Source organism: Nelumbo nucifera, chromosome 8, assembly GCF_055504915.1.
Source record: "Nelumbo nucifera cultivar China Antique chromosome 8, China Antique-T2T, whole genome shotgun sequence".
NCBI lineage: Eukaryota > Viridiplantae > Streptophyta > Magnoliopsida > Proteales > Nelumbonaceae > Nelumbo > Nelumbo nucifera.
The window spans coordinates 35,150-47,364 of record NC_142656.1 but is presented as its reverse complement, the minus strand read 5'-3'; the positions used below and the strand labels follow the sequence as shown (position 1 = coordinate 47,364).

General features: G+C 38.8%; 1 protein-coding gene across 1 annotated transcript in view; it reads left to right on the top strand.

Moving 5' to 3' along the window:
• Positions 1-12,215, top strand: part of LOC104590428 (uncharacterized) — a 101,386-nt gene that overhangs the window by 74,547 nt on the left and 14,624 nt on the right. Inside the window, 1 exon segment of the mRNA XM_088892887.1 lies at positions 12,009-12,089. Within this exon segment, the coding sequence (XP_088749013.1) occupies positions 12,009-12,089 (81 nt within the window).

Genomic DNA, 12,215 nt, shown 5'->3' with positions numbered 1-12,215 from the left:
GGCCAAACAAGGGGTGGGAAGAGCTAATTTTTTCTGGGCAACATTGTAATCTGAATTGCTTTCTTGGGATGGTTAAGAGTTTTGACCCCTCTTTTTGTATTTTTCTTTTTTTTTTTTTGATAAATAACATGAATTCCATTAAAATAAGGAATAGATACAAGAAGATCCCCTTAGAGGTGTGAGGAGCAGCCTCTCCAAACAGCAAATACACAAACTACAATAGAGAAAACATGAATGTTGAAATTAAAACTATAGTTACAATTGTGCCCAGAACAATGTTTCCCTATTTATCCCTTGTTTTGCCAAGACATCAGCAAAAGCATTAGCTGATCTCCCAACCCATTGTACTGTGTTATAGACATATTTCTTGTCAGCCATTTGAATTTCTTTAACTCATTTTTATAGCCCCAAGTGACATCCTCCAGATTATTTAACCAGTCCACCACTGTCTTAGAGACTCCTTCAATCAGAAGCTGCTCCATGCCCACTTCTTTTGCAAGAAGTATTCCTTGTATTGCAGCTAGCAGTTCTGCTCGGATAGAGTTCCCAACTCCTAAAGGGCCAGAGTAGATTAAGACAACCTCTCCAGCCTCATTCCTCAGTACACCTCCCATCCCAGAGGGACTCGGGTTACCCTGGCTACTCCCATCAAAATTCAGCTTCAAAGAATCAAGAGGAGGGGGGACCCAGCTAGTCACTGCCCTTCCCTTGTAGGAGGAACAACTTGCTACCAACTTCCAATCCTTCCAACAATCAACAAAAGTAAAATGGTTAAATAATTCTGGAGTCTTTAACCAATGTAAAGACCTGGACAAAATGCAGTCCTTTAAGGTTTGACTGCTTGTTCCTTTTTCTTGGAAGATTCTGGCATTCCTTTCTTCCCATACTGTCCATAACAATGCTGCTCGTGAGCATCTCCACATTTTCCTTCCTCTTTTATGGGGCCAAGAGAAGAAAGAAGGGTTAAAGATTGTGCTTACTTCTGCTGGCATATCCCAACTAGACCCAAACAAAGATAGAAGCCAAGCCCAGAGCTCTGCAGTGACACTACAAGATAAAAATAGATGATTACAATCCTCACCATGAGATCTGCAAAGAATGCACCGGTTTGGTGAAATACAAAGGACGGGTCTTCTCTTTTGTAGGTTGTCCGTCGTGTTTACTTTACCATGCCACACTTCCCAACACAAAGCCATAACGTTGGGGGGGACTGGCTGACACCAGACTTCTTTGAAAGGGAAACTCTGATTAGAGGGAGATTGGCAGAGGAACTTGAAAAAGGAACCACAAGAAAAAGACCCTTTGGGGTGAATGGCCCAAATCCTTTTATTAGGTTTCAAGGGATCCAACCAAACCTTATCAAGGAGACAGAAGAGTAGACAAACACTCAATTTCCTCATCCCTTAATCCTCTACGGAAACCAAGATCCCAAGACAAAGTTGGTAAGGATAAATTCGACGGAAGGAATTTTGAGATCACCTCATTTTTATACAAGGAAACAGAGTACAATGAAGGAAAAAGGTCTTTCAAAGGGAGATCTCCAACCCAAATGTCCTCCCAAAACCGAATAGAATTACCTGAACAAGCATCATACCTGACACAGCTAAGGAACTGCGGAAGAACTTTGTGAATTGCTTTCCAAGGTGTGGCTAGGTTAGCCCTCCTTGATGCACCAACATCCCAACCACTCTTTGAACATCCATGAATACTCTTCACTACTTCGTGCCCGAGTCTATCCCGCTCCAAAGGCCATCTCCACAACCACTTCCCTAACAAAGCTGAGTTCTTTTTAAGCACATTCCCGAGCCCTAATCCTCCCTCCTCTTTACTTCTATCCACAACCCCCACTTAATTAAATGGTCTTTTTTACCTTCTCCCGGTTCCCACAGAAAATCTCTCATCAATTTTTCCAATTTCTTCGCTTTCCTAGATGGTATCCTAAAGACAGAGAGATAATAGGTAGGTAGATTCATGAGGATAGCTTTTATCAAAGTGATCCTCCCACCCAAAGAGATATAACTTTTCTTCCAAACAGCTAGTCTCTTTTCTAACTTCTCCAAGACTGGGGTTCAAGACCTACTCGCCCTAGGGTTTGCTCCCAACGGAAGCCCTAAGTAAGACAAAAGCCAGGAGGAAATGGAGCACTCAAGACAGCCTGCAATCGCCTCAACCTCCTCAAAAACTAAATTTACTCCGGCTATGTAGCTTTTTCCTAGATTGATTTTCAAATTAGAGACTCCTTCAAAAACTATAATCAATTCTTTCAAATTTTCCACCTTCTCACCGAAACCTCCCTCACAGAAGATCATCAAGTCATCTGCAAACTGAAGGTGAGTGATTGGAATTCGGTTTGTGCCTACTCTCCAACCCCTTATCACATTTTCCCTATCAACCCTAGTGATAATTCGACTAAACACATCAGCTACCAAGGTAAAGAGGAAGGGTGAAAGTGGGTCCCCTTGTTTGATTCCCCTACTAGCTGGAAAAAAATCCCTCACCACCCCGTTTATTAGGATGGAATAGTGACAAGAGCTAACCCAACCAGTCATCCAATTACACCATCTTTCCCCAAACCCACACTTCCTCAAAACCTCTAGTAGGAATTTCTAGTCCCCCAATTCATAGGCTTTCTCTAGATTAAGCTTACAAACAAAGCCTCTCTGCTTGGACCTCTTCATCTCTTCCACACATTCATTGGCAATCAAAATCTGATCAATTATCTGATGCCCTTGGATGAAAGCCCCTTGAGCTTGACTAATAATGGAGGTGAGGATTTCTTTAATCCTTAAAGACAAGACCTTGGCCAGGATTTTATAAATACTAGTCACCAACTAATTGGCCTAAAATCTTTAGGATGGAGAGCATCAGCTTTCTTTGGAACTAGGGCCAAGAATGTGGAATTAATGCCTCGACTGACTATATGCTTCTCTGCAAACTCATTAAAAACCTCACAAAGATAATCTTTGGAACTGTCCATCAAAAACACTGCCTTCCTAATCTCTTCTTTCTCAAGGTTTCTTTCCAACCACCTAACCTGATCTTCCTCCAACCTTGACCAATCAATCCCTTCGATTTCCCTCCTCTCTTCCAAGGGTCTTCTGTAAATCGATTTGAAATGTTTCACAAACTTCCTAGCAATATCATCCTAGTTAGTGAATTCCTCCTCCCCACCTCTAACTTAGACACAATTTTTTCTCCTCCTCCCATTTGCTACATCATGAAAAAACTTGGTATTCCCATCACCTTCCTTAATCCATCTATGCCTCGATTTCTACCTCCAGCTTATTTCTTCCCTCAGTAGGACCTCTTCTAGGTCCTTCTTCAACTGTCCCCTTAGAACTCTCTCCCCCTCCTCCATTCTAGATTGAGCCTCACTTTCATCCAACTCTTCTATCCTAGAGATTAGATTCACTTTTTGCTCCTCAAGTCTTCCAAAATGTTCCTTATTCCAAACTTTTATTTTGGCTCTTATCCTCTGTAGTTTCTTGTGAAATCTTACCCCTTTCCATTTTGTCCCCCTCAATTCCTCATTCCACCAAAATTTTACTTTATTCACAAAACCCGGGTGTGTTAGCCACATGTTTTCAAACCTAAAGGGTCTAGGTCCACTGATAAAATCTTCCACACCTATTCTTATAGGACAATGATCCGAGGTCACCCTAGGCAATGCTCTAGACACCAAGTTTCCCCAATAGTTCTCCCAGTCAACATTAAAGATAAATCTATCCAACTTCGACCACAAGGGCACTTCCTGTAAGTTAGACCAAGTAAATCGAGCTTGCACTAGTGGGATCTCTTTTAACTCACAATCAGCAATAAAGCTATTAAGCTTTCTCATGCTAGTTGTGATGGTTTGTTGGGAGTTATTAGTTTCTTCAGAAAATCTTATCACATTAAAATCCCCTCCTAAACACCATGGACCTTCCCATAAACCTTGAATTGCATATAGTTCCTCCCACATGTCATTCCTTTCTCTATAATTATTGGGACCGTAGACATTAGTTAACACCCAAGTGAAGTCATCCTCTACATTCTTAAATTTGATGGAAACTGAGAATCTCCCTATTAACTCCTCCACTACCTCTACTACATCATCTTTCCAAAGTGTGACAATCCCCCTTGAGGCTCCCCAAGATGGGGCTGAAATCCATCCCCATAGATGTCAATCATGCTCAACTTGCCTAGAATCCTGTCAAACTAGTAACTCCCTTGGTTAAGAAGTTAACAAGATGATCTTCTATTCACATAAAGGTGCTGATTTGTGTCAGATACTTCAGTTTTTACCGTAAATTTTGTAACTGATAACACATCCATTTCCATCCATACTATATCCAGATAGGATAAGTTTTCTAAAAGTGTTAATGCCATAGAGAACATTCAAAAGTATCAAAATCCTTGCGTTGCTCGATTTCACCCCCAATACCAGAAGGTCCAAGATTGCCAAGGCTGCTGCCGTCAAAGTTGAGATTTATGAAGCCTTCTTCTGGGGGCTTCCAGTCTACAACAGGTTTGTCTTTAACTGAAGAAGAATTTACAACAGATTCCCAGTTTCTCCATAGTAGCTGCATCCCTTTCTTTATCATTAAAATTCCTGTTATTTCTTTCCTCCCAAACTGTCCATACTAAAGAAGCCCTAACAAATCTCCATAAAACTCTACCACTTCTCTTAGGCCACCCGGAAGTTATAGGGTGAAAAGCCCCCTGATTTGCAGAGGCATCATCCACCTACACCCAAAAAGGCCAAAACGTTTCCCAAATATTTGCATCAAAAGGGGCATGAAATTAGAAGATGGTAAGTGGTAACAGCTCTCTCCAAATCAAAATCCCGGAGCTTTAGATCTATCCATTGAAAAGACAGCTCCCCTTATTTCCAAATCAAAATCCCTTTCCAACACTCTTGCCAAATCCGGACTCAGTCTTGGCCAATCCAGTCTTTCTAGAGCAGCACCCATGTCTTCTTGTCTTTTAAACACATATTTGAAATGAGCCACAAAACAATTAGCAATCTCTTCTTGATTGACAGGAGTTTCTCCATTTACTTCTAATTTCTCCACATTTTTTTCTTCTTCTCCACAAGAGCCTCGATTTCTGCCTCCAACTGATTTCTTCCCTCAACAAAGTTTCTTTCAATTCTTTTTTCAACGACTCTCAGAGTCTTATCTTCCTTATTTATTGAACTTTGACTCTCCTTGACATCCAATTGCTCAATTTGAGAAGTTACCAATAATTTCCTCTCCTCAATTCTTCCAAAAATGATCTCTATTCCACTCGTTGATTTCGCATTTTAGCCATTGCAGCTTCCTATGAAATTTTACACCTTTCGACCATTCCTCTACCTTATGGACAAAGTTAGGGTGTGTAAGCCACATATTCTCAAACCTATAAGGTTTTGGGCCACTCAAAAAGTCTTTAGCACACACTTCTCTATGAAATCATTGAACTTCCTCATACTAGTAGAGACTATCTTATTAGGATTATTTGTCTCAATAGTGAATCTGACCACATTAAAGTCTAAACACCAAGGCCCATTCCATAGACCCCTAGTATCAAAAAGTTTTCCCACATTTTACCTCTTTCTCCATATCTATTGGGTATGTAGATATTCATCAACACCCAAGGAATGCAATTAAAGAAAAAAAGAGATTGTGGGTTTTACATGCTTGAAAATGCTTTATATGTTTGCTTTTATTTTTATATTTTCATTTGAATACACTTTACATGTTATGTTTATGTATTTTAATTTTAGGTAACAGGTTTTTTAAATAATTTATTTTAAAATTTAAGTTTATATTTTTATTAATATTTTTTAAATTTTTGGCATTTTTTTGGAATTTTCTGACCTTTTTTTTTATTTTTTAGCTTTTTTTTTGTAACTTTGCGCCTTTCTTGAAAAGGCGCATGCCTCGCCTTGCGCCTTAGGCGCAAATTGGCCCTTGCGCTTTTTTTGTGCCTTGCGCTTTTAAAACACTGCACCCAAGTAAACCCATCATCCACATTCTTGAATTTTAGAGAAAGTTTGAAACGACATATTAGTTGTACCAAGGGCTCCACCATCTCAGTCCTCCACAATGTTACTAGGCCTTGGAAAGCACCCCATGACGGTATAAAGGACCATCCTATATCTCTATATCAGGATTCTCCTTTCTAAGTAGATTCTTCATTACTTGCCTCTTCCTAGCACTGCCCAACCCCCTAACATTCCAGCTAATTATCTTCTTGTCAACTTATACAGGACCACCCCTTACCGTTTTTCCTCTACGTTTGACCTTTCCTTTCCCCCCTTGCACTGAATTCTAGATCCTCTGCTACATCATATTTCAATCTTCTACCACAGTCAACTTTCTATTCCTTTGAGCCTCGTTATCTCTTCTTTTTGGAAAAAACTTTAACGCTTTCACCTCAAGACCAACTCCCCAACTAATTCCACCAGAGGTTCCCCTCCCTGCTCCCTGAAAGAATTCACTGTTTCTTCATTCTTAAGCAAGTCCTCAAAGAACTCACACACTAATTACCAAATCTATTCTGACGTCCCCGCCTCTCATACTCTCCTCTTGTACACCTGCAGCTAATGGTTGGGACTGGAGTGTCTCTGTTACAGGCACAAAAAAGTCGTCAGTAGAACAGGGCTGCTTGGCTGCCCTGAGATAAGGACACAACAAGGCTGCTTAGCTGCTGAGCACCTGGCTTGACAAATTTGGGTTGAGAGATATCCGATGCTGAAATTCCTTTGTCTTACGTAGAAGGAAGACTATAGACCATCGACTGGATGCCCTGTACTTGCTGCGCATCTGGGAAAGAAATTGATCCCAAGGGGCAGCATTCGAGGCCACTACCAACCTGGTGTTCTTTTTTCCTTACAACCTCCATAGGGGCTTCAGAGATCGCTGGAACAATTTTCTTAGAGCTGAAATCCTCCTCTTCTCCAAAGAAAAGGTTCCTTAGTGTCAGAGCTTATGTTCTCTTGGAATCCTACTGATCTTGCCAGACAAATACAACCCATGCTTGAGGTTTCAGTGCCATATGAGTCGTACTCCACCTTACTGGCTGAAAAATCACCTTCCTCGTCTTTGGCAAGCCTAGCAGAGTATTTCTTCTTGCTTCTTGGGTTGCGGCAATCTGGAGAAAGCCCCCTTAACTACCTTAGGTACTCACTGAAGGGAGCTTCCTGCCCGTGGTCCCTGGATTGAGATGGTAGTCGAGCTGGGTACGATGATAGACTCTGTGAACCATTGGCTGCTTGGTCCCTCCCATGTGACCTCTTTTAAAGTCACATGCCCCATTCTTTAGACTTAATAATGGGCCTGGCCCATTGGTTGCTTCTTTTGAATTTCTGTTTGTATTCTATCCAAGATCTTTTGGGTCTGGTGGGCCCACTCCTTTTGCCAGCCCATACTTAATCAATTTCAAAATATTTGAAAACCTAACCAGGTCCAACATTTTTTCGCCAAAGCCTGGCCCAGTATTGGACAAAAGGTCCAGATCAACATTATTTGTCCTACCACAACTGAACCAGGCATTTAAAAGAGCACCTTCTTTGCTGGTGCCTACATGACCCATGACCTGGATGTGTCACTAGCTGTTGCTTTTTCTTGCTGTCTGGGTGGATCAAAGGAGCTTGGAGTCGGTCTACATCCCCTTGTAAGATTTTTAGGTTGCCTTTCTAATGTGACCTGTCTACCAATTGTCTGCCCAAGGCTACCACCTGTCAGCACCTGTACATATGACCTACCAAACACTTTCCCTTCAATCGGTGGTTCCTTTCTAGCTCGACTTCTGTTCTCTTTTTTTCACTAATTCTTGTCCTTGACTTCCCATATTTGTGAAATTTTCAGACCAGTTTGAATTAACCACTCGCTGAGTTGCACGTAACCCATTTTCTTGAACCTTCTCATCTTCAGCCTGCCTTCCTGATTTTCCTTACAGATTGTCCAAGTGTCCAGACGCCCAACCAATTATTCTGTATCCAGTCAATTGGCAGCTTAGAATCTCCTTCCACCTCAAGTTGTTGGAAAGCCTTGCCAACCTTAGACCTTGAAGTAGGGCCATCAGTTTGGCTCTCAAGGAGTTCTGCACCCCTAGAGGTCCATATCTAAAAGCTCCCCCAGTTCCAGAAGGACCAGGGTTACTTGTTGAACTTCCATCAGAATTCAACTTTACCTTTTGATCAACTGATGGGGAACAGAAATCCTAAACAATAGTCTTTAGAGAATCAAAAGATACTACAGCATTCCAACCTCTAAGAATGTCATCAGCAAATGAACCATCTTTACAGTTGTGCAGTCAACTATTTCCTCGGATTTCTTTCTTCCCAAACTGACTACAGCTGCTCTTGTTGATCTTCACATTACTCTACCCCTCTTCTGTGGTTGCCTAAAAAAACTTGGGTTAAAGAGGGCTGCCACATCTGAATGAGGGGTCCACCTGCAACCAAAAAGAAGAGAATGGAGTCCAAAATAAATAACACAAAAAGACAAGAGATTAATAGATGTGTGATTGTATCACCAAATCTTAAGCAAAGGCTACAAACATGGGGTGAGAGGCAATACTTTGGCCTTTTTTTTCCTGAAGCACATCCAAAGTATTGATATTTTGAAGCATCACCACCCAGCAAAAAGCCCTAATTTTGGAGGTACTGGGCTGCACCAAACTTCCATTGTTGGAAAGGTCCCTGCTAGATAGAAGTCTGAAGCAAGATTTGAAACAAAGAATAAATGAATAATCCAGAGGAAACCCACCAAATTCTAGTATTTGAGCATGACTGATCCAAGAACATTGAACTTAGAATCAAAATAAAATCATCTACCAACCCCATTTCGTACTCCCTTAAGCATCTCCTCAATCCCAAATCCCAAGAGGTACCATTATCACACTTTCTTCCTCGCACAAGCCAAACATTTTCCCAAAACCACACTTTTTTCCTTGTACAAGCATCATACCTACAGAAAGGAAGAAGGGAAGGAAGAATACCGTGGATAGCTTTCCAAGGAGAATACCTAGAGGCCATAGGGTCGAGGCCAGCATCCCATCCGTTGTTTGCCAAGCCATGAATGCATATAAATTTTTTCTACCACAATCTATCGGTGCGTATGGGTACGAGATACGGTATGAACAAGGGCATATTCCTTGAATCGTGCCACTCATGCGTATTGGGCCAATATGGGCATGCATCGGTGCATATCACATTTTATCAAACCAATATACACTAATATGAACAAGCGATTATAGCATGATTTGAACTCTAATCATTGTATCAAACCCGATATGCACTGATATGAACTGATACCACACCACCTTGCTTCTTGTGATATTGAATGAAACATAATAATTTTTATAAACCTTTGTATTCATATGCAATCCAAACAAATAACATATGCTTATATTCAACAACTCAACTTCAACTAAAAATAAAAAAAAATAATATTCAGGATTGGTATTTTATAGACTAATGGAATAATCTATTAAATCCACATTTATATCAAAAAATGATTTTTATCTCAAAAAATTAAACAAAAATATTAGTAATAGAATAATTATTTTTAAGTACTTAAAATTTCAAAATTTGTACATGATAAATATCTTAAAATTTGTATATATTTTTATAAATTATTAGTTATTATTTTAATTTACATTAAATAAAAATATATTTATTATTTACAAGAATAAAAATATTGTTTACAAAATATTTGAGAATATAATATTGAATGAATTTATCAAATCAACTTACTTTTATATCATAAATGATTTTAATTTCAGAAAAAATATAGAAATAAAAATACTAATAATGGAATAAGTATTTTAGTAATTAAAAATTATGGATTTGCATATGAAATATGTCTCAGAAATTTTAATAGATTTGATAAAATACTTATTGTTTAAAAAATAGAAATATTGTTTACTAAACATTTGAGAGTTTAATATTTAGTTTATTTTTTTAATGTTAAAAAGTAAAAATAGTAAAATAAAAAGATCGGTATAATAATTAAAATATAATAGTTGCTTATGTTTTGTGCCTTGAACTTAAATAAACAGAATAATGGCTTTGTGCATGTATTAATTTGTAAAAATCTATATAATATGTTTCTTAGACTCTTGATTGATGCATTATTATAAAGTTGTATGATATTGATGCATCCCTCTTTTTTAATTGTTCTATATTTCTTCATATATACCATTAAGATATGCATTTCCTATGTATTTGTACACTATTTATGAAATTTGTATGTATTTCCCTAGCATATCCATGCATTTCATATTTTTCGTCTGTATCCATGCGTTTCCAAAGCGTATCCATATTTGATTGTCCGATACAATACCTATTACCACTACATTGATCTTTGTCCATAACCATTTTCCCAATAAAGTTTGATTCGTCACCTTGATATTTCTTATACATAATCCCCTATCATCTCTACTTTTAGAAACCACCTCCCATTTCACCAAATGATCCTTCTTTGAATCTCCTGGTTCCAATAATAAATCCCTCAATAATCTCTAGTTAATTGACAACCTTACTGGTAATCTTGAAGGTTGAAGGTAGATAGGAAATAAACTGGCAAATTGGCCAAAGTGGATTTAATTAGAGTAATTCTATCGCATAGTGAGTAGTGAGATGCAATTTCTCTTCAACCCTGCAAGCTTTTTTGTGAATCTTTCCTCTATTGGCTACTAAAAACTTTCAAATTTTGGATCCCCTCCCCCTAGATGTAAGCCCGAGTAATGTAACAACCATTCCCATTCCTCATACCCCTCAATCCTACCCAGAAGTCCCACCTCATCTCCTAATCTATTTACTCTTGCCACACAACTCTTATCCCAATTCACTTTAAGATTTGAAACCCTTTGAAATTTAGTTGCCAATCTCTTCAAGTTAATGAGTAACTAGAATCCCCTTCACAAAACAGAATAATGTCATCTGCAAACTGCAGATGTGTTGGTGCCACTGCATCCCTCCCAATTCTCGAACCTCTTATCAAGTTGTCAACATCAACTCTTGTAATCATATCACTCAAAACATCAGCTACTAAGGTGAACAGAAATGGGGAATGAGGGTCAAACTTATTATCAATAGGAGGAAATGCAACTCCTTATCCATTTGCACCACCTTTCCCCGAAACTCCTACATCTTAACACTTCAAGAGTGAACTCCAATCCACTAAATCATATGCTTTAAGTCATTCTATCCGGCCATTTGGTAGAAACTCAGTATAAACCCATCGACAACCTACAACATGCTTTGACGATGGAAGAGTAGTAAACTCCCATGTGTTATTATGTTCAAGAGCGGAAAATTCCTACTCCATTGCTTTGAGCTACCTTGGAGAAGTAGGAGATTCTTGTACAACCTTAGGAATAGGAATATAGGATAGTAAAGGAATAAACTAATGATGGGAAGAAGATAAATCAGAAATTAAGATGGAAGTTAGAAAGAATTTGGCCTACTCTATTTGTTTTGATTATGATTCATCAGGAATATAATTCTTTGATTTGGCCAATTCATCAGGGATAGGAAAAGAAGGTAGTAAAATAATTATGATTCATCACGAATAAACTGATGAACTAATTCTTACGATTTGGCCTACTCTATCCCTGATCGGGATCACCAAGTTTTGAGTCACTGCTGTAAATTAAAAAAAAAAAAAGCCATTATCCAATGTTGGTCTCAGCTATCTGGGGTCTTGGGAGGTGTAGACTGGATATTGTCCTAATCTTTGAATCACTGCAGTAAATCCAATTGGAAATTAAGTCCTGTTTGTGTCCACCAAATGGGTACCATATAATGCACTTTTTTCATTTTCTTTTTGAATATCCATGAGAGTGACTTTCTTGTTGTAGTGATTTTGAAAACATCTTTACTTCTCTTCTACTTATGGTGGCAAAAGGATTCAGATACATGAAGATAAATGTAGTATAATGCATGCCCTGCTCACCACTATCTTGTTCCATCGGTTAGTTAAGTTTAACGACACTGGAAGAGCCGGCTAATGTTCATCATTTTTCTGCCTATTCAGCCACCTCCACCAGTTAATGACACCAATCCGTACAATGTATTTAGACCAAGGGAGAAAGCACACAGACTCCACACAAGAAGGGTGAGTTGCTAAGCTTAGTTTGGTGCATATGACTTTTGTTGCTAGTTAAATATTAAATACCTATTCCAATTGAGTAGATTAGTTTTATTTTTGTTCTTGTTGAAGCACACACAAACCAGATTTACT